The 26951-nt window shown below is 38.2% G+C and overlaps 4 protein-coding genes across 4 annotated transcripts; 3 read left to right on the forward strand and 1 right to left on the reverse strand.

Moving 5' to 3' along the window:
• Positions 1-1558: 1558 nt before the first annotated feature.
• On the forward strand, positions 1559-3954 carry LOC140793930 (uncharacterized). The gene is made up of 2 exons (XM_073145708.1): positions 1559-2228; positions 3575-3954. The coding sequence occupies exons 1-2, from the start codon at positions 1762-1764 to the stop codon at positions 3732-3734; spliced, it is 627 nt and encodes a 208-aa protein (XP_073001809.1). The 5' UTR covers positions 1559-1761; the 3' UTR covers positions 3735-3954.
• Positions 3955-4730: 776 nt separating this feature from the next.
• On the forward strand, positions 4731-9922 carry LOC140794452 (uncharacterized). The gene is made up of 12 exons (XM_073146487.1): positions 4731-4885; positions 4977-5038; positions 5138-5188; positions 5298-5330; positions 6281-6385; positions 6693-6800; positions 6989-7060; positions 7164-7214; positions 7803-7865; positions 7953-8077; positions 8291-8486; positions 9018-9922. Exons 1-12 carry the CDS (start codon positions 4795-4797, stop codon positions 9723-9725), a joined length of 1665 nt encoding a protein of 554 aa, XP_073002588.1. The 5' UTR covers positions 4731-4794; the 3' UTR covers positions 9726-9922.
• Positions 9923-11031: 1109 nt separating this feature from the next.
• On the forward strand, positions 11032-14517 carry LOC140794338 (hypothetical protein At1g04090-like). The gene is made up of 2 exons (XM_073146347.1): positions 11032-11388; positions 12430-14517. The coding sequence occupies exons 1-2, from the start codon at positions 11280-11282 to the stop codon at positions 14010-14012; spliced, it is 1692 nt and encodes a 563-aa protein (XP_073002448.1). The 5' UTR covers positions 11032-11279; the 3' UTR covers positions 14013-14517.
• Positions 14518-15053: 536 nt separating this feature from the next.
• Positions 15054-25882, reverse strand: LOC140794243 (ABC transporter C family MRP4-like). The gene is made up of 11 exons (XM_073146185.1): positions 23687-25882; positions 23284-23604; positions 23097-23183; positions 20848-21522; positions 20588-20752; positions 19430-19724; positions 18966-19180; positions 16605-16910; positions 16466-16529; positions 16108-16347; positions 15054-15594 (listed from the first exon to the last, which is right to left on the reverse strand). The coding sequence occupies exons 1-11, from the start codon at positions 25730-25732 to the stop codon at positions 15482-15484; spliced, it is 4527 nt and encodes a 1508-aa protein (XP_073002286.1). The 5' UTR covers positions 25733-25882; the 3' UTR covers positions 15054-15481.
• Between the last annotated feature and the right edge of the window lie 1069 nt (positions 25883-26951).

The following is a 26951-nucleotide window of genomic DNA, read 5'->3' on the forward strand; positions in this document are numbered from 1 at the left end:
CTTGCTTGGGCTCCATCGTCTTCTTCTTCTCCTCTACGTACTCTGCATTTGCATGCAGCTCCTGGGGTCGACATTTCCATCGCTCGGGTCCTGCACCATCCTCCGGCTTCCGACTGGTACTGGCCTGTTGATGGTCTGCTCCATACTTGCCTGCACTCCTTCCCTTTTCGTGGCTCATGTAGCTCTGAGCGGACAGGTTCTTTCCTCTTGGCTTGCTCTCCCCGTCCTTTTTCCCCATGGAAGCCTGCTCTCTCCCATCCTTCTCCGGTGTACCGTTTGCGTAACTAGGTCTCCTTCCTTTCTGATTAGCCTGCCATCTTGGCTTCCTGTGCACGGTGCACCATGGCCCATAATAAATGCTGTCTTCTTCCTTTGCGTCCTTTCCCTTGTTAGGGTTTGTACCTTGCTGTTCACCGCCTCCCTCTCCGGCATTCATCGCCAGCGCCTGCACTCCTTGATCTTTGTCTGTGTAACCACAGTCTTCCTCCTTGTGCCCTATCCTCCCACATTTAAAGCATATTTTTGGAATGCTTTCGTACTGCACACTTTGGTCCACTCTTTCTTCCTTTTGCCCGAGCCAGACCGCTGTTTTCAGCGGTTTGCTGAGGTCTACCTCAATGCACACCCGGGCAAATATGCTTCTGGAGTGATCTAGGATGGTTTCGTCAACCCGTAGAGGACGGCCGAAGAAGGCAGCCACCGGGATGAGTGCCTCCAGCTCCCAGTATTCCTGCGGCAGGTTGTGGAGCTGGATCCAAACTGGCGCCGTAGTGAAAGCCTCCGGGGATGGCCGAAAGTTATTGCGCCATGGAATCAGGTTGAGGACTTGGCCTTGGGCTGTCCATGGACCGTTGATCAGGACGTGGTCGAGATCCACCTCCTTTTCGAATCAAATACGTAGTAACCCTCCGCCATATCGAGACCGAGAATCCTTCTATCCCCCCCCATAGCTTGGCTAACTCGGGATTTCAGCCAAGCCATCTCGTATCCCCTTGCCCAGGAATCTGCCAAATAGGGTTAGCTTCCACCTATTCCGGCATTGCTCCAGCACCTCTGGGTCGATCACCACGCTGTCTTCCAGCTGGTTGCGTATTTTAGCCAATATCTCCGCCGGAATAGTGCCCGGTTTCACTGTTGTCTTCCTGCTTCCCGCCGCTACGGAGGCCCAGGATGGCTTGCCTTCCCTAGGGGTTCTTTTGCCAGCAGCTGGCTGAGTTGTTTCCTCCGGCTCAGACACCTTTGACGATGTTGCTCTTCTTTGGTGCACATCTTCTCCTCCCGTAGTCGCCATTTTCAGTTAGTTGCTTTAGATTTATCAACTCTTTCCAGGAAGTTGGTCAAGGCTCAATCCTTAGTCCTTACTGATTAGATCGTGGTTATTAATACATGACGTAGCCATATGTGAATTCAAAACAAGATCCGAACACGACTCAGCGGAGAAGCAGGGTTTTATTTGCAAATATTCAAACTCATATTCCACTAAACTGCAAGGTGTTATATGTAAAGTTCTCAACAGAAGGATTCATATATATATAAGAAGTCCACGGTGGCGTTGACCGGGTCTCGTGGTTTCAGGCTTTCAGCTCCAACGAACCACCCATCAGAATCTCCCTCCCAAATGTCTCCTCTCCTCTACCCTCCCAATTTTAGCAAAACCCCGACGAACTCACCACGTCCATCCCATTTCCCCTTCCCCCCTACCCCCACCCCATCAACCCAGAGGTCTCCCCTTCTTCGTATTCGTCGGCGGCCGCGGCGGCGATGGACGTCGGCCGCGGCTCCGGGGCCGGAAAGAGACGAGTCATGGTGGTGGCCGATTACGGCCGCGAATCGGCTGGCGCGCTCGAGTGGGCCCTCTCCCACGCCGTCCTCGAGCACGACGAGATCGTCCTCCTCCACGTGGAGCCCCCGGCAGCGCGACGCGCGGGGGGCGGGGCGTTCTCCACTTTCCTCCGCCGCCCTGCGTCCTCCTCCTCCTCCTCCTCGTCGTCCGCGGTGGCGGCGGCGGCTCCTCCCGCCGGAGAGGGCGAGTGCGGCGGAGGGGAGTGCGAGTTCTTGGAGGCTATGAGGGCGACGTGCGAGGCGAGGCAGCCGAAGGTGAGGGTGCAGGTGGAGAGGGTGGAGATGGAGGGGAAGGATAAGGCAGCGACGATTCTTATGCAGAGTAAGGTATTCGGCGCCGATCTGCTCGTCATCGGGCAGCGAAGGAATTCCTCCTTGTTTCTTGGGTAAGAGCTGTTGCGATAATTAACCTGCTTGATTTAATGATTTGTCTTAGAAATTGTTTGGCTTTATGATGTGTTACAAATAATTGATACTTGGGGAAGAGGATTAGTGCAATGATAAGAATGTTAGGCAAATGTCGCATATTTTGGCAATAATGATGGCTTAGATTTACAGAGTAATGCAGGCAAGAGATGGAAGAGATTTAATTTGGTTAATTAGGGAGTTCTTTTTTACACTTTTACACCATCTTTTTAACTTTTTCTAAATCAAATTAACTCACCATCTTCTCCGAGAGCTTGAGCTGATAGAGAAAAGTAGACAAAATCTTTTATATATTATAGCACACTCTGGTAACTTGCAGTTGATAGAGTATATCCTAATACTCCCGCGTTGTTTTCTTCAGGCAATGAAAAGAAATAAAGAAGAAACAATATTTGTGGTCGATAAGCTGATTCAAACAATGTCACAAAAATTCCGAGCCAATGACAGTAATGAGATTAATTAGAACTTGCAAAATACGGTGCTTAATACTATCTTCTTAATATCAATTCCTCCAAGTCTTACTTTTAGATAATGGACATCAGTATACAAAGACTGTCTTACACATGAAAGGATACATCAATTCAAGTACTTTATTGAATCAAACTAGTGCAGTATTCTCTTTTAATACAAAAGAATGAAAATGTGTAACTTTTATTCTATAGTTTCAATGCAGACTCTTATCATATTTATAACAATTGACCACTTAGAAAGGGTATTTTGGTTATTCGATTCGAAAAACTATTGCTTGTGCATCTTTTCCTGTAAATGGGCAAAAAAATTTTTAGGAACTTGATTGTGGATGAACCTAACCGTGCATGTGTGAGTAGAGTTACAAACATTTATTTTCTGCAAAACATGGGCATTCATTGGGGTTCAAAGTCCAAGTGAAATGTAGTACTTTTATACCCTACTAATACCTCTAAATAATTGATGTAAGACTAAATTCACTTATCTTTTATTTTTCATTGTTATGTTAGCCATTTCAAAGCAAATTTTTATTCACTTTCCTTTTCATAGATTTAAATAAGTAAATCTATGATATTAAAGTACCATTTGAGCTATTTCTATTCCATCATTAATCTATCACAAATAATGTGATTGATCAAATCATGAGTTTTCAAATAATATATCTCTACTCTATAAGCATTTGCTTGTGGATTAATTTGAATTACACTGCGTATATCAAACCCTATTGCTAGTCTGGAAATAGTTAGGATCTTTCTTTCTTGTCATTATGAAGAAACTGGTAGATTTACTCCAAAAATGAAAATTAGGATGCCTTTTTTACTCTATTTATTTGCTATAGCTGCAAGCTAAGTGGAAGCATATCAAGTAGAGGGACAGATACTGCAGAGTTCCTGATCGAGAACAGCAAGTGTCTCTGTGTTGGAGTTCAGAAGAAGGGCCAGAATGCTGGCTATCTCCTCAATACCAAGACTCACAAGAACTTCTGGCTTCTTGCTTAGATCTAGTGGCTCTTTAAATTCTCCAAACTATTTTTTTTCCTTCTCTTCTTCTCTCTCCTCTCCTAATGCATGTTATTCTCTCTGAAATGTTTCAGTGGAGCTTTTGTTTCTGGGATTAATGAATTAATCAGCATAGGTGATAAGTGTTCTCAAAAGCTAAGTTTATGAAGTGTTGTATGTACTCTTGAATTGTGATAGATGGTATGTACCTCTTGAGAAATGGTTGAAGTGTTTCCTTAGATGCCAATACAATTGGTTTGTAAGTTTATATATGTACACAAAGATTTCTACTAGTTCATTATTTGCTCCCGATTTATGCATGGAAGATAATAATAGGCTTTCGATTATTCTTGTGATTTCTTGTACTCCAGCCGGGAGATTGTATATTAAATTTGGCGATTAAGGAAGCAGGCAGTTCGATAAACATCGCCTTTCCCGTATAATTCTTAAGGAAATTTATTAAAATACCATATGTTCTGTATTTACTATCATTACTGTCCTACTATATGAGTATTTATCATTTGATTCTGAATTTCGCTTTTAATGTCTTAAAAATTGCTCGAGTTGATTTTTTTATTTTTTTTTTATTTTATACTTTTGATTCAATTTTGAAAATCTTATTGAAGGGTAATAAGGTCATTGATCATCTATATATGATAACTGTTTGTTACGAGAATGAATGACATAATACTTTTAAGGTATTGAAAGCAAAATGTAGGGATCTAATTCTTAATTAACATGTCTTGGTTCTTGTCTGCCTGATTAGGATAATAAAGAAGCAAAGAAATAAGAAAAAAATAAAGAAGAGAGAAAAGGGAGAGACAAGATCTAGAGGTCAATTTAGTTCTTATAATCCATTTCCTTCATAATAATCTTGGATTTTAGCTTATAAGAAATGAGCCCATGGGCTAAAGTTAGCTCAAGTTGCATCGTCTCAGATAGATAGCGGCCTAACTCTAATCCGCATCGACCGGGTACAAAATCCGTTCTCCAACGTCCCAACTCTAATCCGCATCGACCGGGTACAAAATCCGTTCTCCAACGTCCCAACTCGAAAGCGATGGCGGCGGCGGAGGAGGTGAAGAAGATTCAGATATATTCCTCCTCTTCGTCCTCCTCCTCGGGGAGACTCGTCACTCCTTTCTGGAAAGGTAATTCGCTTCCGTCAAACATAAAAATCTCGGCTTTTATTTTTTATTTTTTAAAAGCAGTTCTTAGCTCTTATTTTGTTCTTTGGAGCAGAGAAGTATGAGAGAGATGCCAAGAAGTACTGGGATGTCTTCTACCGGCGCCACCAAGACAAGGTTTTCTTTGTTCTTTTTTCTTTATTTAAAATTTCGATCGTTTGAGTACAGTATGCTGCCAAGTATTAGTTATTGAAGATTTTATTTTGATTTGGGTAGTTCTTCAAGGATCGGCACTACTTGGATAAGGAATGGGGCCGCTATTTCCAGGTTTGATATATAAATTGTTAACATGGGAAGGAACTTTTTTTCCCCTAAACTTTTGTTTGAATTTTGAGGTACCCATTTGGAATCTCGTCATGTTTTTTTGTGTCTCCAGGTTCGGGAGAGGGAAAAGCTTGTGGTTTTGGAGGTACCCAATATTTACTGTCATTAGTACACCTTTACTGCATAAAATTTCGAATTTATCTATGTTTGAATATTTTCTCCTTTTGTTTATGTAGTATTGAGTTAAATGTATGCCTTCTTGTTTACTATATTATCATATATCACAACCATAAGGACGGGGTTTGGTGAACAACTAATTATTGTCAGTTGACGCTATTCATTATGTTAGGAATAGAAGAACTTGCGATTTTTGGTATCTGTTTAAGATCATTAGTGTCTAATTTGCAATGGATGCGACCTTTTAGGATAAGACAATGAGAGCACATCGTGACATCCTTCGTGGTATGCGATTGATGGGATAAATTGATAACATTTTTTTGTTCATAGAATAATTAAGTTATTCAAAGAAAAAATGGACCTGATTAGAACATGTTAGATCATCTTAATTTTATTTGGTCGATACTTTAGTACAGGTGAGTTACAGTTAGAGATTATCAATATCGAGGCTAATGTAAGACAGTGAGAGCAAGCACATCTTACAAAGTAGAGGTAAATTTGACAGATAGGGCGAGAAAGTAATGAAAGGGAACTGCTAAAGATATGTAGAAATTTTGGATCCCGTTTTATATCATTTTTGCTACCTGAAAATAGTGTGAACTTTGAGAAGAAGTATACAGTTTGTTTTCTCATCCTTTAGTAGTTTGGGAAAAAAGGTATACTATACAGCTTGTTTTCTCAAACATCCTTATTTCTAGACTAATGTTTCTCAATAGCATCGTTGTTTCTGATGTTATTTAGTGGTACAAACTATGTGCAATTATGTTATGCTCTGTAAGCTCTTTTGTTTTATTGCTCTAGTTATTTGCTTGCATGATCTACTAGCTTATTACTGATAGGTGGTCTACTTATTCATACCATGCAGTTTCTCCTCGTTGCCACTTCCCGTTGAGTATATCTGATTGAATTTAATGACAGGTTGGTTGTGGAGCTGGAAACACAATTTTTCCATTAGTTTCTACATACCCGGATATTTTTGTCCATGCATGTGATTTTTCTCCACGTGCCGTTGATCTAGTCAAGGTTTCTTTCATTCTTTCCTATCTTTCTCTTATATTTTCTACATTCTTTTTGTTGGAACAATTAGATCACAAAATGCTCTCTTTTCCTTTCTTCAGAGATAATGCATTACACTTAAGTGGTGCTACGTCATGTTATAATGTATAACTCATGTCATGTCATAGTATACTACTGAGGTCCTATGTAACTTCTCAGTTGAGATATTCCATTTCATTCAAGCCATTGCAGGGCTATTACTTATTCTTTATTTCCACTAGTATAATTCAAGGACAGGCTCTTCTCTTTTGCTTAGTTGTCTTTTCCATTGCAGCATCACAAGGATTTTTCAGCTGATCAGATAAATGCATTTGTCTGTGATCTCACAGTGGACAACCTTAGCGAGATTATAGAACCTTCATCTGTTGACATTGTAACTATGGTAATTGACAGATATCTCTCTGCTCTATTTGCTTATAAAATTCCTGTTGTCTAAACACAACACTGAATGAAAATTTTCTACCTCCATACTGCTATTTCAGTAGCTGTACCTGATACCTTTGATTGGCTTGAAGCATTTTTAATTTCTTGAGGTGTTAATATATAGCAATAAACTAACAGATTAAGTAGGTGTTTGTACTCTCTGCAGTTGCACCAGAAAAGATGCCTCTAGTTGTGCAGAACATTAGAAAGATTCTTAAAGTAAGTTCTGTTTGCAAGCTTGCTTGAAATATCATAGATTCACTTCTCATTGGTATAGTGTAATACTTTAAGGGAACATTGATTTTGTGCTCTCTACTAACAGAAAAATGGTTGTGTGCTTTTTCGGGATTATGCCTCTGGCGACCTTGCCCAGGTTGGTGCTTTATTATCCTCATTAAATCTCCTTTTTTTTCACTTTCATCCTCACGAAATCTATTTGTATCAGCAAACAGACAAAGAACATCTTTCTATCATCAAAACTGATGAGTTCATTAAGTTTGTGTTAAGATGGTCATAGCCTTCCCTAAGATCTTTCGTAAACTTTGGAATGTTATCATGTAAAAGATTGATATAATCTTAAGAAAAGTTCTTATATCACCAATATATCATTTTGAATATAACATCTCTGAAATTTTATAAACAATGAACTAATTGAACACCTGAAGATAATATACTTCTATACAATCTGAATGAACTTACGGAATGATTTGAAACTTTATAGAGAGCAAAACTATAGATATTTATTCATTCTGAGGAGTTATTTTGACAAAGAAACCATTAAGATAGTAAAATAACTAAATAAGTACTCTTGGCATGTTCTCAAGGAACTTTAAGAATCTTTATAATTGCCTTTAATGCTGGGTGGATAAGTAAAAGGGGACTTTTAAGGTTCCTTAATTTTCGTGCTTCAAATCCACTGTTAAATATGAATAGCTGTTACTTTGTGATTTACAACTTACAGGAAAGGCTGATTTTCAAAGAGCAGCAACTTAGTGAGAACTTCTATGTCAGAGGTGATGGTACGGTAAGTGAATAATGAACATGATTAAGATTTTGTACTAATTTGAGTGGTTTATTAACATTTCATGACTTGCTAATATGTGCTGTGCAGCGTGCCTACTACTTTTCAGAAGATTTCTTGACAAACTTGTTTGCTAAAGATGGATTTGATGTCAAGGAAATCTGCATCCACAACAAACAAGTGGAGAACCGGTCACTAGAACTGGTGATGAATAGGTGATTATTTGGAGTGCTGTGATACAAAATTCCACTTGATGAAATCATACTCCTTGCTTTGGTGAATATTCAATAGAATATAGAATAGATACTTGATTGTGATGTTGTAAAAATGTATATTTCATGGAAATTCTTTCTCAGTTAGCAAGTTTTGTTATTTGTACAGAAATGGTTGTTATTTGTTTATCTTTATATTGATTACATCTTTGCTAGGTGTTGGATTCAAGCTACCTTTACTATCAATTCTATCGGGCTCCAACAATCAGTTGACAAACTTAATTTGGTTTATCAAGAGTGTTCTGAGCATAATCCCCCCACTGATATTTCTTTGAAGGATTATAATGATACTGAAATCGACCTGTCTGAAGATATTGGCTACATGTTTGGCACGCCGCAGATGGTTGATGAGGTAACTGTTTTTACCTACTGGTAGATGGATTCTGAAATGCATTTATTTTTCCTACACCAGTTAGTTGATTGTTCTATTGATTGGTCGACATGAAAAACTTTTTCTATGTCCATTTATATGCTTTTAGTAGGTCATACGTTTGTTGATTGATAGGATCTCATTCTCATTGGGAAAATAGATAAAATTAACTTACAAGAAGTTCACTTTTAACTTTGATCTCGAATCATGATAGTTTTACAAGAATTGGGAGACAAACAAAATAGCAATATCATTTCTTAACTCACTGCATAGTATAAAGTATGGTTATGAAATGATTTTTATTTTCTATATGTATCTTATTTCGTTTTATGGGAAGATAATATAATGGACCTGTTTCCCGAATTTTGTGAATATCTACTTTAGTTTCCTTTATATCTTTTAGCATGCTATATCTTTAGGTAATGTACATCTGTGCTTTCAGAATGAGAAATTTAATTAATTCCATTATCCTGTGAGATAACTTTGCATAGTGTTTTTTCTTAATCCGCATAGACTATTGAGATCACAGTGAAGGCCTACAACTTCAGGATAAAAGCACTTGCAAAAGAATATCAGCACACATGCAAATCAACTGGCCTAATTCTATGGGAATCTGCTCATCTCATGTGCAACGTGTTGGCTGAGAACCCTTCAATTGTCTCTGGGAAGAGAGTGTTGGAATTGGGTTGTGGCTCTGCTGGTGTGTGCTCGATGGTAGCCGCCAATTTTGCACAGCTTGTCATCGCTACAGATGGAGATACAGAAGCACTTGACCTCCTAAGACAAAACATTTCTTCAAATCTGGAAGCTTGCTTGATTAATAAGATAGCGATTAAGAGGTTAAGATGGGGAAATAAAGAAGACATGAAAGCCATCGAGGACCTTTGCAGTCATGAAGGCGGTTTTGAAGTCATCATAGGAACAGATGTGGTGTATAATCCTGATTCTGTCTTTCCTTTCTTTGAGACTGCAAAGGAGCTGATATCTAGCCCAGACAATGGGGAGTCTAAGGTGGCTCTTATTATGTGCCACATTCAACGTCGAGTTGATGAAGGCTCAATGATCGCAACTGCAGAACTGTTGGGTTTCAGGCTTGTGGACAAATGGACCCACGGTATGAATTCCAGTGGTGGCATTATCAGTACCTGGTTTTCCAGTAATGATAATTGGGGAAGCTCTGTTCCGAACGCGCCGCTGACGATATTATATTTTCAAGTTTGAGTGATAGCTTCTTGAGTGGTTTCAACTATGGATTTAAGAGTGGTTTCAACTATGGATTTAAGTTTTGGCAGATCCTGAACCGCTTCGATGAGATGGATTGGCTGATATAGTTGATTTAGTCGATTTTCGTACCGAATGATACTGATGTTGTAAGTTAATGAATCTGAATTTGCAATAATAATGCTCAAACTTGGGTAGTGATGTGGAAAAAAATAGTAAAAATACTATGATATCATTATTATATCTGGGCAATAGGATACATGGTAATTTGAGACTTGCAAACTGTCCATGGTAAATATGTAAAATTCTCTGTCCATTGTTCGATAAGAAGACTTCTTATCGACGGATTAAAGAAGAAAGTAAACTTTTCTAATGTTTGTGTAACAAATACATTAAAGAAATAACTTTTTAACCTATAAACATAGCTTCATTCACTTTCTAGTAATTAAACACATTTTAAAACTTCATCAAACTCCTAGGTTAACTTATCTATACTAAAAAGATTATCAAATATTTTTATCAAATCCAAAATATCGAACCTATCCCAAAATACTCTTTATCAAAAATCTCACCCAAGCTAAGAGGCTATAGGGAGGAGAACTTACTTTAAGTAAAATAGAGGATTCGATTTTACAAATATTAGAAATACAAGGTATAAGCCATAAATAGTAATTAGGTTAAATGCAAATTCCTCTTCAATTAAGCTCTTTTTTCACCAGAAAAGGTTAAACCCGTTCATCATCTGTCTATTTTTACAATGGAGTTTTTATAATTTCATTGCATTTAATTTTTCAATTTACAATAATAAATAATGTACATTACGTGTATAAATTATGTATAATTAATTATAATAAAATATATATCAACTATAGAAAATATACCTACTTAATTTTATCTACTAAATTCCTATCCCGTTGACTTTTCCTCTCTACTCGCTTAAATAGTATAACCAATTTTTTATAGATATAATTTATGTCTTAATTATTATTTAACGATGATATGCCCACGTCAAACATGCAGAGCAGGAGAATCCACGCTCACCTCAAATGCACCCTAAATGTAATTTATGACTCCGATTGGTCCACGGCATCCAGTTTACCAACAGATAATTTCTCCCGTTACGCTACTTCGCGAGTACACTTCGAATGGCCTTTATCCTAAACCACCCATCGAACTTTCGTAAGCAATCGAACGGCTCACATTTCACCCAAGAGCGGGGGAACAACTTGCGGTATAACTTTGCCGCCGGTAATTTTTTTTCCCTCTCTCTTGCCCTCCCTTCACCATCCTTCACAGTTCCCAAAATGTCCACGCCATTCGAAGCGAAAGAGAGAGCAAGAAGAATAATTCCAAACTTGCCGAAGACTTCTCTCTCGCTTTTCCGTTCGTGACCCTACTAGACCTAACTCCGATTGGGAAAGGAGGACGTCGTTATCCGACTTTGGAGTTGGCGGGGTTGGATTTTGACCCAATTGAGATGTTTGATCGGCTGCGGGTAGAATTAGGCTCCGGGGTTTTGGGAAATTGAGAGAGGAGGAGAGGAGGAAGGAGGAGATGGATGGGTGGAATTGGTTCTGTTGGAATAGGGGGACAGCTTCTGATGTCGGATTCGAAGAACCGGAGCCGTTTTACCTTCCTGATCCCATCCCGGAGTGGCCCCAAGGTGATCTCTCTCTCTCTCTCTCTCTCTCTCTCTCTCTCTGAGTTGGGTTGAATGGTTGGAGTTCAAATGGGCTTGTTTTGTTTCGGATTTTGTTAGTAGAATTTTGGATTGGTTATGATCTCTTTTGCGGCTCTTTAATTTAAAACGTTCTTTAGGTAATTCGATTAAAGTTTGTTCTTTTGGTGAAAACTTCTTGATTCTTCATGTGGGATTTTTGAAATTTGTTGTGGGCTATATTTGGAATAATGTTACTCTGTTGGATTGTTTACCTTATTCCTACTTTCTTCTTTGTACTTAATAAGCTTTAGGTGGTTGCATTTTGTTCGTGGATAGAATTACTTATTCATAAGTAAGGTATTTCTTAAAATCTATTTTGTAAACCAACACTCATTTATGTCTATTCTAGTTTGTATAAGATAAGCCACGTGATAAGTATTATGTGGACAAAATTTTATCATATTCCATATTAACTATACATATTCACAGTTCAGTAACCAAACACATTCTTACATAAACTTATACAACTTAATTATTGCAATTTTATCTATGTTTTATAACTAAACAATAAAATGTAAGTAAAGTTATAGGGATATGTAATTTTATTTAAGATGTACATATAAAGTGATCTTTAAAAAACCTTATACATGAACCAAACGAGCCCACTTTTAGTGTTTTCTTAGAGATTACATTCGCAGCTATTTTATCCATTTTATATTTTTGAATTTATAGTAACTTCTGGATGCAGTTATATATATGGAATGTTAGATTGGATAATAGGTTCCTTCATTGGATTTTATTGATCATAGGTCCTGTCTTATGTTTCTTACTTTCTTTCAATATAACGACAGGGTTCTTCATTATCATGGTTCTTTAGTAATTTGGTAATTTTATTTCCTTTCAGAGGTAGTCCGACCTTTTGGGTCTTCCAAGGCTTATCTCATTGTTGCTATTACTATAACGGATGACAACATTGTCACTTTTGTTGTTGTTCTACTTCACAATGTAAGATTCTTAAGTATGTGCACAATAACCATTTCACAGGTGAAGGCTTTGCTGAGGGAAAAATATGCATCGGAGAATTGGAGGTTGTGGAAATTACACAGTTCCAGAGCATATGGAGTTGCTTTTCACCAAAGGAGAAGTGTAGAGGAGCTACATTCTATAAACCGTTAGAAGTACCTGATGGGTTTTACTGCCTCGGTCATTATTGTCAACCAAACAATCAACCTTTAAGAGGCTTTGTTCTTGTGGCAAGAGAAATGGCTAATATCCCATCAAGTACTGGTATGCCAGCTCTTAGGAAGCCCCTAGATTATACTCTTGTTTGGAGTTCTGGTAGCTGGACAGAAGATGACAATGAGGAATGCTGTTACCTTTGGCTTCCATCACCCCCAGACGGTTACAGAGCTTTGGGCTGTGTGGTCTCCAAAGGACCCAAGAAGCCATCACTTGAAGCTGTTAGATGTGTAAGGTGCGATCTTACAGATGCATGCGAATCTACAGATATGATTGCAGATATGAAATCCATGTTCCCTGATTTCCCATGCAAGATTTGGAAAGTGAGACCTTGCCATCGTGGGATGTGGGGAAAAGGTGTCTCTGTGGGAACATTCACCTGCAGTACCAACTCGAGCATTGAAGATGAGATGAGCATTTCTTGCTTAAAGAACTTTGACTCCTCTTTGCATGCAATGCCAAACTTGCAGCAGGTCCATGCACTTATCAAGCATTATGGGCCTACTGTTTTCTTCCATCCAAAGGAGATCTACTTACCCTCATCTGTTTCATGGTTTTTCGAGAATGGAGTTACTTTACATAAACGAGGTGTCAAAATGGGAGAGGTCATACTTCCTGAAGGCTCCAATCTGCCTGCTGGTGGGGAAAATGACGGCAATTACTGGATAGATCTTCCTGATGATAACCGGAATGAGTATGTCAAGCAAGGGAACATAGACAGCTCCGAACTGTATGTTCATGTAAAACCTGCTCTAGGAGGAACATTTACAGATATTGCCATGTGGGTTTTCTGCCCATTCAATGGCCCTGCTACAATTAAGATTGGGGTGACAAACATCTCTATGAGCAAGATTGGAAGACATGTTGGAGACTGGGAGCATTTTACACTTCGAGTTAGCAATTTTACAGGTGAACTTTGGAGCATCTATTTCTCACAGCACAGTGGTGGTGTGTGGGTCGATGCTTGTGGCCTGGAATATATAACAGGTAATAAAGCAGTTGTTTATTCATCAAAAAGTGGGCATGCAAGTTTTCCACACCCTGGGAACTATCTCCAGGGATCTGAGAAGCTTGGTATCGGTGTGAGGAATGATGCTGCGCGAAGTGAATTTTTGGTAGATTCCAGCATCAGTTATCAAATTGTAGCAGCAGAATATCTTGGAGATGCTATCACTGAACCATGCTGGTTGCAGTACATGAGAGAGTGGGGTCCGACCATCACATATAATTCAAAGTCAGAGTTAGACAGAATACTTGGCTTTCTACCAGTCAATCTTAGGTTCACTGTCGAAAATATATTTGATAGCCTTCCAGTGGAGTTGTATGGGGAGGAAGGGCCAACAGGGCCCAAGGAAAAGAATAACTGGGAAGGTGATGAGAGATGGTAGGATTCATCTATATTGCTGCAGCCTTTTCAATTGTTCCATAAATCAAAGGTAGAGCATTAAATTGCTGGATGGTTCAAGAATTTGGGATTTCTTAATGAAGCAATCTCTGTGATAGCTAATGCCGATTTGTTGTGAGCCATTATATTGAAAGATAGAATCAAGGAATATTTCTAGTTGTTATTGGATACACATCTAATAGAGTAATAGGGAGCTTTAAGAAAGTTTTTGAAACTTAAGATGGAATGGTAACAAGCTGGCATTTTTTAAGCTTTTCTCAAACAAGGTCCCTCTTTTGTTCCTTTGGAGTGCAAGTGTGCAACACCCATTTAAATGGTTGTATGTAATGCAATTCCCTCTTGCTGTCTATATATGGTTAAGCTGAAATATTTCAATCCAGATGTAAGAAACTTATCTCTATTTCCTTCCATCATCTTTAAGTATCTCTTCTATACTTTCTTAAGATGATGTTGTTATAGTTTGTAAGTGGAAGGAATTCTTATGGCAATGTTTTGCGTTAACTGGGATGATTTGGCTTCGTTTGGAAAATTGTGCAGGTGCTTACACTTACTATTCTTGTGTTATCTTAGAGATCCTGTTCCTATTACCCTTTTGACACAATTGTGTCGCTGAAGAAAGTAACTGATGATGAAAGGCCGCTGATGAAGTCATAGCTTGAGCTTCCAATATATTCCCATGTCCAATTAAGCATACCTGCAAAGATTGCATAAATTTGGTACTTTTTTTTTTTCTCTCTAGAAGAGGGAACTTGATACTAATATTATATTAGACCATTGTGATTCCTGCAGGTTTCCTGTTTTGAGAAGAGATACATTTCATCAGTTGATGAACAACCTCAAGAGTGAATGGAACAAATAAAATCTCAAGTTTATATTACCCAATTTTTAGGACTATCAACCTGATATTAAAGCAAATTAATCCATGAGACACATTATAAGTCACAGAAATATAATTTTTTGAGTTGAGAAAATTTTATGGGCATCATAAACTAATGTTATTCATCAGAAAGCAAGGAACCACTAGTAAATAACAAGAGATTATGCTTCTGCATAGCTTTCTCCCCTCGTTTGCAAATTGGTTAAGCACAGGCCTAAACAGTTCACCAGAAATTAACACAAACTGATGTCAAAAATGTTTTACACTTGTTCCTCAAACAGAAAATTGTGGCTCATCTTTGGAGCTCTTTATTTTTGCTTCGAACTCTAGGGAGAATTGGTGGTATACATTATATCCTCCACTGATGGGTACCAAATTTTATTCAGAAGAGTAGAATTTGCAATCCTTCCTTTATCTTCCTAATTCCATATGCACTGGTCAGGCAACTCTATGTACAAAGTTTCTTCCCACCAATCTCTGATTTGCTTCTATTCTGTGAGCAGAGTCACCGGTAGGTAGATACCACTACTCTAGCCCGCTACCTATCTCAGTCTGCTCTCATCTTTGACATTGAGTTAAGCATCTGTCATACTGCTGGACCTTGCTGCATACTCCGAGACTAGCCTAACGAACATTGATGACCTATCAACCAACAACCTTTGTGGTGTGTCAAATTCTGCAACTCTACCTGCAATTATTTAAGAAACATCATGACGATACGAGAACGAGAAAGAATTCTGAAGAAAAGGAAATAATAGACAACTGACTTTTCTTTACATAAACTTTTGTGCAAGAATATGTTCCTGAAAGCCAGATTATTGGCCATCTTAACATGACAAGTTTTGTCTAGGAAAATCATAAACAGAAGGGCAATTAACCTTCAAAAATTCCCCTAATGAAGGAAACAAATCAACAATATAAAAACGGAGATTCAATGTTTCACGAGAAATTTTAGTTGCTTATGGACTGCATTAAATGGCTTCTCAGCAGTATTTTAAACTGACATTAGCTGAGTTTAATGAAGAATTTTAAGAGAAAATCATATTTTATCAACAATGTTATGTTGGTCAGAAGATAATGAGCCTCAATTAATGAAGGTTTATATAGTTATCACTCTTTGTAATAAACTCATAAGCATCCCAACATGTAAAGAATAGATAAACTTTATCAATTATAACAAATAGCCCAATAACTGACTTACCATCACTGAGGACCAGAACCAGATCACTGTCGATAACTGTTGGTATACGATGTGCGATTGTGCAGACTGTACAATCGTTGAATTCAGTGCGAATAATCTTCTGAATTAGATTATCTGTAGCTGTGTCAACAGAGGCTGTTGCCTCATCAAGCACCAAAATTCTGGCCCGCTTCAACAGTGTCCTGCCTAATGAAACAAGTTGGCGTTGTCCAACACTCCAATTGTCGCCATTCTCCAAGACTGCAATGCCAAAAGAAGCAATCCATAAAAGAACTGAAGGAACTTAGATATAGTTACCATGAATTGTAATTTAATACATGTTAATAGAAGAAGATTATATTGGAAACATGCAGCGAACCTGGAGCATTGAGCTTCTCCATTTTACAACGGATTACTCCCCCAAGTTGACATTTGTCAAGTGCCTGTAGGATAATTTTTATGTGTAATCGGATCATGAGCAAGTATGTATTTTCTCAAAGAGCTTGTGGACAATTTACCTGCCATATTTCATGATCGCTGTGCTCCCCGAGAGGGTCAAGATTGACTCTTATTGTACCTTCAAACAATGTGGGATCTTGTGGTATGATACTTAGGCGAGCACGAAGATCATGGAGACCAATGGTGAAAATGTCTATATTATCGATAATGATTTTCCCTTCTGAAGGTTCAATTAGGCGGAACAGGGCCTGAATAAGAGTAGATTTACCACTCCCAGTGCGCCCAACAATCCCAATTCTTTTGCCACCAGGAAACATGCACGTGATTCCATGCAGAACCATAGGTAAAGTCTCCTTGTAACGAACCTTAAAACATGTAAGAACATCAGAAGATCAAACCAGTTTCTTGCTTTCTTATGTATCATTTAATGCCAATCAAGCAAGCTATCATATAACACCAAAGTTTTAGCAATTTCATTTAATGCCAATCAATCAAGCTATTATATATGACAACAAAGTTTTAGCAATTTCATCTGTAAATACCATAATATCATAGCCAAATATAACAAACTAGAGTAGTTATGTGGAAGTAACTTGTATGCAATAAATAAGCATTTGAACCTACAGCATCTTTCTTTTGTCCGTTTTTCCTGCTTCCATGGTAATATTTATGCTTAATGCAGATATACAGGTTTGCGTTAGAGATTAAGAATAATAAGTAATCAATTCAATTCTGCATTGCTAAAAGTCAAATTGTGCAATTAAACGATCGTTCTCACTACAAACTTGTCACAGTTTGGTGTTATGAGTCCTTTGTCAATTTTCCTATAGAGATAAAGGTCCAAAATCGTATGAGTCTGATAATTGTCCCATCAAAGGCTGAAAAAAGCATACATGCCTGAGTACGCAACTCTGCCTGTGGTGGGGGTATCTATTATTCATAGGCTGGGAGGCTTTTGAATTTTCAGATTTCTTTTGTCTCTCTTCATGACTTCCACCTATGTTAATCTAGGTTTGAAACTTTTTACTTTTTACCACCACCTCTTACATTTCTTGGAAACTAACTCTAATCCTCTTTCCTAATAAATGTTCTATATATCTTATCTCAGCATTTGTGATCTATATGAATTGGTTATCCAATACACTGTCTTCATTCTTCAATTGATATCTATCCTTGGTAAGCCCAGTAGTAAACCTTTGCCTGATCTACCTAGTTCTAGATAATTTGGCAATCATTCTTGTTAGGTGAATAGATCCAGGGATCAGAAAGAGAATTCATAGCATGAGACCAAAAATATATAAAGGACCCTGAAGGTGCTTGTACTGTCATCATGTTCTAGGTTAGAATGTGAACTAGAATGAGAAGAGCCTAGTTTATGATTGAATGCAATAGCTATGCACCAATTGACATTGTACAGTCAAATAACGGATACAATAACAAAAAAAGTATATATTACCTTATTCTTGTCTGCGAGCAGAGAGCAGAGAAACAATGTCAATCGTATTCATTGTTTATTGATCTTTCCGTTATTTTTCAACCGTAAAAAAGGAACTTGTTTCTCAAGATTATTAAGGGATTATGATTTTTTCCACAATCCCATTACCCATTATTATACAGTTCAGTTCTCAGAACTCTGGAGATTATTTTGTTTTGTCGTGTGTCGGTGGGTATGTGAGGGGGAGAAGGGGGAGCATGGGATGCGCAAATTCTACTTATAAGCATTCCTCATTTGATATAGGACTTCAGAAGATATCAGCATCAGAACCATCATTCGTAGCTCTTATAGATCACATTGCATGGAACATGCCATTCAGAACCAGCCTACAATGATCTAACTGCCACCAGACATGGTAGTGCTGGTTGACATGGTGCTGTTACACATGCACCAGGCCATTTTGCATCTCTATTGGCCACCAGTTGTAGGCCTTAAAACCTTGTTGACCTGCATTACCATCTTCTGTTGGCAAGAGATGTTGAAGAGGATAATACTTAAGAAAGATGGCGCATTGACAGTCAATTAATTTTAATGCAAGCATGTTATCGTCCTTTGAGGAAACAAATGATGTTCCATTGGTTCAATAAAATTAATACGAACTTCCAACAATCTTCATAGAAGTTGCCATTTATAAATTATTCCAAATTAGCTCCTTGAAGAAAGTCAGGTTATAGAAAGGAGGAAGGTGAATTTATTGTATATGGAGGCAAAAGTAATTGACCCGTAAGATGGCCCAAAGATAACACCTAGTAAATATTAAATAATATCAGGCAGCAAAAGACATCAATATTGACAGAGGTCTGCAAAAGACTGAAATAATTACAACTACTATTATGTTGAAAACCCACAATAGTGCAATAATAATTTCCAGACATTCTTGCCCTACATAAAGTACATGGATGAACAATGAGAAGTAAATGCGCACCTTAAGATCAATAAATTCGATTTTCCCAGTCTCTGGCCATGTAGATGGAGGACGGCGGTTTTCAATGATCAATGGTGCTTCACTATGAATTTGGCAATACTGATGAATGCGCTCAATGGAAATAATCTTATTTTCAAGTTTACAAAAGCTCAATATCCACCTTGACAAACGAGCATTCAGATTAAGTCCATATGTAACAGCAAGTCCAGCCATACCTACCATATTTCAAGCAAGTTCTTTTAAGAAAATAACACAACTTCATAATGAACATTTATATCAAATAATCAAATTCTCATCCTTCACCTATCACTAGATAGAGAAATGACAAGTTCGATAAGAATAACTTTAAAACATCAAGGATTTATCAGAAGAAGTTCAAAACAAAAAATGCTAATGCTGACAGTTGACACCATCATTTTACATTTGACATAACCTGATGCATTTAGAAGAATGAGAATACATACTTGGATCAATAGTTCCAGGTGGGAAGCTCACAAGGAGAGCCATGCAGAAAGCAAATACAAAAGTTGAGAGCAACTCCATTCGCAAACAGAGCCATTCAATTGCAGCAAGGCTGTAGAAGAAGGGTCGGGCAAAGCAATCAAGTAGGTAAAGATTCCTTTTCATGAAACGTCTTTCTTGGCCAAAACCTCTAATAGTAGCAGCTCCCGCAATGGATTCCCCAAAAAGATGGATAATTGGGGATTTTTGAATGCTTATAATACGAACTAGTTCCCTCGATGAAGCCATATAATATTTCTGCATGTATAACAGATAGTCTCTTTTTAAGAAAATTAAGCTAGAATTATCAGGTAAGTATGCAAAAGTTCCTAAGATATGATACTTAGCTCTTGCATTCAATTCAGGTACCTAATATAGTACAACAGTATAAGTTACTAAGGAGTTGGTGAATTCCATACTGCAAAGTATTATATAGCGATAGAGTACTTCAACCAAGCTATAACAAGCCACTTGACCCACCTAGTTCTTTAATGCAATGCAAATACCAAATACTTTCATAAAGTACCTAATATTTGTACACAAGTTACAGAACAGTTGGTGAATCACAAACTGCAGAAATATTATCAGTTATTTAAGGATCAAATCATATTAGTTCTAGGCAAGTTTGTCTTTTTTATTGTAAGTTTAACTGGCTGACTAGATTCAGGAAAAAGCTACATCAAATATTTCGACCTGGTAGAGTGCATAGCTTCACACTCTAGCTTACAGAAACCACTATGTTGTGATAATGCCACCAATAACTGAAATAGAAGTAGTTCCTTATTTATTATCTCTCTGCTACATATTTGGAGAACTCATCGTCTCATCAATGATCTCTGGTAGTTGGCATTATTACCTTCCATTGTAGAATATGTACTAAAGTAGGAATCAGAAAATGATTCCTAGATTTTTACTGATATATTTAAGAGGTTCCCTCCACATGTCCAAAAGCAACCCCATAGAAAATAATAATCATAATGCATAAAGATGCTCATGGTTTTGTGGCAAACAATGTGGAAATATACAAGAAGATACAATACTGCACCTTTGTGTTGACCATTTGGGAACATGGATAACACAAGTTATGATAGTGACTGGGAAGAATAAGGTAATACAGTTACCTGCATCCATAAGCAAGCAATAGCCATGGGGAAAATGAGAAGCACAACTTGCCAAGTGACTTGGCTCATAACACCTACTATTCCAAGAAGTTGTATCGTTGTTGATGCAAACCCACCAAGTCTGAAAGGTATATCAAGATCTACAACACTCTGATCTACAGACACCTGAGAATTCATAATATGTTGATATATCCCTCATAACGTAGTTATAGCATCATAGAATATAAGAAGCATGAGCATGCCATAATATAAGAACTTACTCGATTCAAAATCCGCCCAGCTGGAGTAGAATCGAAAAATGACATTGGTGCCCGGAACACTGTTCTAAGCATTTTCATAAATAACTTCTGCGCAGCTGCTAAACCAAATGTAGCTACAAGAAGAGCTCTAACAAATATAAACCACGAGCTCCCAAAAGCAAGGGCCATATAAACAACCAAAAGGACCACACTATTTGTCTTTGGTTTATCTCCTTTAGTTTGAGGATTTGCCCAAGCCATCCACCAGTTGCTTGCTATCTGAAGCACTTGAAACATTGTTTGGGCCAAGATAATAAGCGGTATCAATGCCCCTCTATACGCTGCTGCCATGTACGACAAGTACACTTTCAAGCTAACTCTTCCCCTTTCACGCTCCTCTTCTTGAGTAAGCTGCTTTTTTCGTGTCCTCTTTCCTTTCCTTTCTTCCTTTATTCCCTGCTTGTTAGATGGCGTTTCATTTCCTGATACCTCATTTTTCATACTATCAATGTTGCTAGGACTTGGTGTTAGCCTTTTCATGTGTACAGCAGAACTACTATTTCCAGCTGAATAATCCAAAATATCCATTGTTTCAACTGCTTCCTGATGAGCTGAAACCAACACATTGAAATCAGTTCCAGCTTGCAAAAGATCTTCATATTTTCCAGCCTGTATTATGCAACCCTCCTTAAGGACCTGTCTCAGCAACGATTCAACACGAGAAGATCATTTAATGTCCCATATAATTCTATCTAGAAAGTTATCACTTGTTTATATTCAAAATCAATCTTAAGATGGGAAAATGTCATTGAAGAAAAGTGGCATCAAATAAATTTCTGTTAGTATGAAATATTCCAGTGAGTAAATGGAACTGAGCATATGACAATAGTAAGGTCCCTAGATTATCAATCAGAAATTGATGATAGGACATTTATATAGAGACAAACTAATCAACATTATCAAGAAACAGAACACCATGAACATCGATAGACTTGTGGCTATGCATCAATATGTCAACAAATTAACAATGCTAAGAAAGCTTGCATATTGCCACATAATAATATTTTAATTCAACATCCAATTTGTTTTTCTTAACTGAATGTTCAAAAATATATAAATTATAAAGCAAAATTTAACTTATCTATATTATAATATTACAATATTACTCTCAACCATGAAGTCCTTTGATCCTATCATCATCTAAAATTGCAAAATTTGGGACCACTTGATCCTTATACCAGAGATCTCTCCATGATTTAATGCCAATAAACACTTCAGAAGTTAGAGGTCACAATAACAGTTGAATCTCTACTAGTAGTAACCTCTATGTTCAACAATCCTACCATCCTCTAAATTGTTAAATTTGGGACTGCTTGATCCTTACACAAATCTCTGTGATTTCATGTCTCTAGACATTCCAGAAGTAATAGGTCACATTAACAGTTGAATCTCTATGTCCTATCATATGTTTTAACCTTTTAATTTGACTGTTTTAAGGCCTCAATGTTGTCAAATAGTACACTACTACTATCTACATCCAAATATAAAATGAGGCACAGATAAACAAACACACAAATATAGCTGTAAATGTAATGACTTCCATACTACTGGGAAGATAATAACTTAGTTTTTCCTCAAAACTTGAAGTCAATGATCGAGAATGTTCATATTATCCATGTGCAATCGCATAGAAAATCAAATCACTTTGATAGATCTAAGTAATGAATCAGTTCATTCTGCTTTTCTAATATTCATGTGAATTATAGATGGTTGAAACACAAGAGGTTCATATCACAAGAACCAATTAAGTTGTTGAACATTCATGGACAAAAAATATACAACTTAAATGGAATTGGTAAGCGATAAACATGTTGTCCTTCAGCCAACACGAAATGAATCAGTTAGATAAAGCATTCACAGAACACCACAACAGAGCACCAAGTGGAATTAAATCTTCCTAAATCACAATTCACATAAGAGGTTTTTCCTTCTCCCAAATGACATAGCTTTCTCATTAGATCTCTCTAAAATATTAACCATAAGCCAATCAAGAACAGTCATGTGGTTCCTTCTTGCTTTCATTTGTTATAGAGCTACTGATTATCAAGTTGAGCTTATCAAGATATCCGACCTTAAGAGTCCCTAAGAAGACTTATATTGCAGTAGTTTATATGCAGATTAAACTACAAGATGCATGAGAGTACATGTCAATGTCATATACAACAGTAATAAAGAAATATTTAGTTTTAGTACAGAAAGAAACCGGTTACCAGTATAATGTCAGCAGCCTGTAGAAACTCAACTTGATGTGTTACATAAATCACAGTCTTACTAGCTAGTGCAGTCAGTATATATTCCTGTGACATCAAATTAGAAAAGTTGTTTCAAGCACAACCAGCTTCATGAGATGAATCAGACAGAGAGATAGAATGATATTATAATTTCATATTTACGGACCTTAAATAGTTCACTACCAGTATGAGCATCAACTGCGCTGAAAGGATCGTCAAGCAAATAAATATCAGCATCTTGATAAAGTGCTCTAGCAAGTTGCAACCTTTGTTTCTGGCCACCACTCAAATTAATGCCTCTATCACCGACTATGGTCTGATCGCCATGTAATAGCAACTCTAGATCTTTTTTGAGTGAGCATGCATGAAGAACACTCTTGTATCTCTTCTTATCCATTTGATTGCCAAAAAGAATGTTTTCCTCTATATTGCCAGATTGTATCCATGCAGACTGAGGGACATAAGCTACAGAGCCACTCATTTTGACCTGAAAAGGAGAAACAAGGAGATCTTATAGCCTCATGAAAAGTGAATCAAGATGAACAGCTGATTATCTATTACTCACTTACTTCACCAGATAATTTGGGTATCTCCCCAAGTATGCAAGACAGAAAACTTGACTTGCCAGAACCAACAACACCACAGACTGCTACATGCATGCCCCTTTCCACTTTAAGCTGTACAGATGAGAGTGTATGTCTTGAGGAATATGGGACCCAAGAGAACTTGCCATCTATGATTTCAATTGCATTGTTTGTAAGGCCTTGGGAAACAATAACAGTGGCACCTTGTTGCAGCTCTTCTTCTTGTAAGAAACCGGAAAGCCGATCTAAAGAAACTTTTGTCTGAGCAATCATGGAGACTAAATCTGGGAAGTTCCTCAAAGGCTCTTGAAGAATCCTAAAAGTAGCTAAAGCTGAAAGAACACTCCCTGCGGTAAGCTGGCCGCCCAATAGTATAGAAGTTGCAAAAGTTATGGCTGCCACAAAAATGGGTGAACCCCAAAAGATGAAAGTTATAACAGCCTGCGAGTAGAGGGCTTTCCTGAGCCACCTGTATTCCACATTTCTCATCTCCTCAAGCTTTAATCGATATCTATCCTCCCAAGCCTGCAATTTTAGGATCCTCATGTTTCTCAAACACTCAGATGTCTTCCTCATTCTTTCATCCTTAGCTGCCATTAGATTATCTTGATAATCCTCTTGCAGCTTTGCTAGAGGAATCGTTACAACTATTGAGATAATGGTAGCTATTAATGTTGCAACTGTTGCAACTCCCACATTCTTATATAGTATAGCCAAAGCAAGAATTACTTGCATTGGAAGCATCCATATATCATGGAGGTACCATGAGTAATCACCCACCCTCTGGACATCCACTGCCATGTAATTTACGATCTCTCCGCTTGTATGACTTTGTCTGGCGGTGCTCGATAGCCTAAGGCCTTTCCTATACACCATTGCTGTTAATCCTGATCTAATATGCATCCCCAATATGTCTACCCCCAAGTACCACTGCCTAGTAGTAAGAGTCCCTATCAACTTAGCAGAAAAGAATATGGCGGCCAGAATATAGCCCTCGTGAGGGAAAGCTATTTCACCACTCAAGTAATCAACGAAGTAACTGATCAGATAGGGACCCACGTAAGAAACTAAAGTGTTTATCCCAGCAAAGACAGCATTGACAGCAGCCTCTTTCCAAAATGACCGGAAAATAGCCAATGCCAATGACGGCTGCTCATCGGGGTTCTCAGCTTTCAACCTCTCCCAATTTGAATTCAGGATCTTATAACAAGCTTTTGAACGATCTTTTGGGGCTAACAAAGGTATATCCCTCAGCTCTAAAGGCCTTTTCGCCCCAACCGATAAGAGAGGACTGAGCCAGGATAGTGTTACAAGACTAAAAATCCCTGCATCACTGTAAGGGGTGACCTTAAGGCAGGAAGCTTCTTCGGCTTCCGAAAGCAATGGCTCCCGAAGGTCTCCATGATCCCTATACAACTCTATACCCGTAATGCCACGGGCTGAAACAAGGCAAAGGAAGGCAAGGGCAGGGGCAGCAGCATAATTTGCAATCATGTGTGGATTTAGGCCAACCTTCTGATCTACCAAACCTCTAGAATCAACATAACCGATGTAGAAACAAAGGATGAATGACAGGAACAACCACAACCTAAGCAAGAAAGGCAACTCCACTAATGCCTTAAACTTACAATGCAACACAGACAGACTCAAAACAAGCCAAGCCATAGCTTGCACCGAGGGAAGGAATAGGACAGAATAACCATTTGAATCAGCCTCCCCTGTGGACAAGATTACTGTTTCATAGCCCAAGATTACTAATTGAAGGAAGAGAGCGCAGAAACAGCACAAAACCGAGGCTTTGTACCAATTACCGATCACAACCATCCGATCGGCTCCCGGATCACCACCGACAGGGATCGGCCTACCCTGTTCATCTTTGAATGCTCGCAGCCGCCGAAAGGCGCAGGACAGAATCCGGCGAGCTGACACGAAGAAGAGGTAGAAGAGAAGCAGCACGGCGTGGGCGGCGGCCGCGACTTGCTCCGCAAATGGGAGGCATTGGAACGAGCTAAAAAGGGGGAAAGAAGCCATTTTCCGGCGAGCTGAGGGGATCTGAGAAACTGGGCACCACTCGGAGAAGGTTCAAAAGTAATCCAAATGGGTTTATAGAGGTCGGCTACAGACATTTCGCCATCTGGGCAGTGCCCCAGAGGCGAGGAGAGAAATGGTGACAGGTTGCAGGTGGAAGAAGGAGAGGTGGGGGATTGTTTTATAGCGAAGTGGGACACATTGCGTATGACAACAAAAGGGCTCCTCCTTTATCCCCCAAGAAACCTTTCACAACCAGACAAGATTAAAATTCGATACGAGAAATCCAACAAAAGCCGAGCTTTACCGACCTTATAGAACCCTTCTTTTTCTTCTTCTTCTTCTTCTCCTTCTTCTTCTTGTATAGAACCTAACTCTACGACACAACACAACAAAAGAGATAGCTTTGTATAGGGAAACAAGCTAGTGTGAGTAAGAGAGAGAGAGAGAGAGAGAGGAGAAAATTGAAAATTCTACAAGGAAGAAAGGAGACGTTTTTATCTCCCCGCCTTTGGTGGATTGCTGTTGTTATGCCACCCTGGAATCAGGGAGCAAAGATGGCATCTTTATGACCTTGGCTTTCTGATTGATACATTGAATGGAGTGAGTGGGTTGAGGTTTGCCTATTTAATGCAAGAGCTCTGGGGAAGGAGAAGAGAGTATGAGAGCGATGCAAGGATTTGCAGATCCTATGCCTATGACCATATGCACCACTGCATGCCTCTATATATATATATATATATATATATATTATAATATAAAGAGGTGTGCATATGTCCCTTTTTTGTCTTGCATGTAGAATAATATTGATGGAGGAATATTACAGGCACCGAGTAAGGTTCTGGTATCTTCTTGCTTCCATATGTGAGGAGTTTATTATAAGTTTATTCCTGCTAGGAAAGGAACAGGAGTTTATTATAAGTTCATTCCTGCTAGGAAAGGAATAGGAATAGGAATATTTGGGTCTACATTTATTGACTAAGAAAGTTCTCATGATTTATTACTTGATATTCCAATAAAAAAATTTGGGTCCAATACCAACGTGTGTGATTCTGCTCCATCTCAGCGACATCCATGTTTGGCTCAAGCCAGGACTAATCCTCTTTTTTTTTAGTTTATTATCTCAGTTTTAGTTCAATAAATTTAATAATTTTTTATTAGAGCCAAGATTCTATCGGTTATGAATCTCATTTATATTATTTGTCTCTATACTTGAGTGTAA

Source organism: Typha latifolia, chromosome 8 (genome assembly GCF_019914945.1).
Source record: "Typha latifolia isolate L0001 chromosome 8, TyphaL0001v2, whole genome shotgun sequence".
NCBI classification, from domain to species: domain Eukaryota; kingdom Viridiplantae; phylum Streptophyta; class Magnoliopsida; order Poales; family Typhaceae; genus Typha; species Typha latifolia.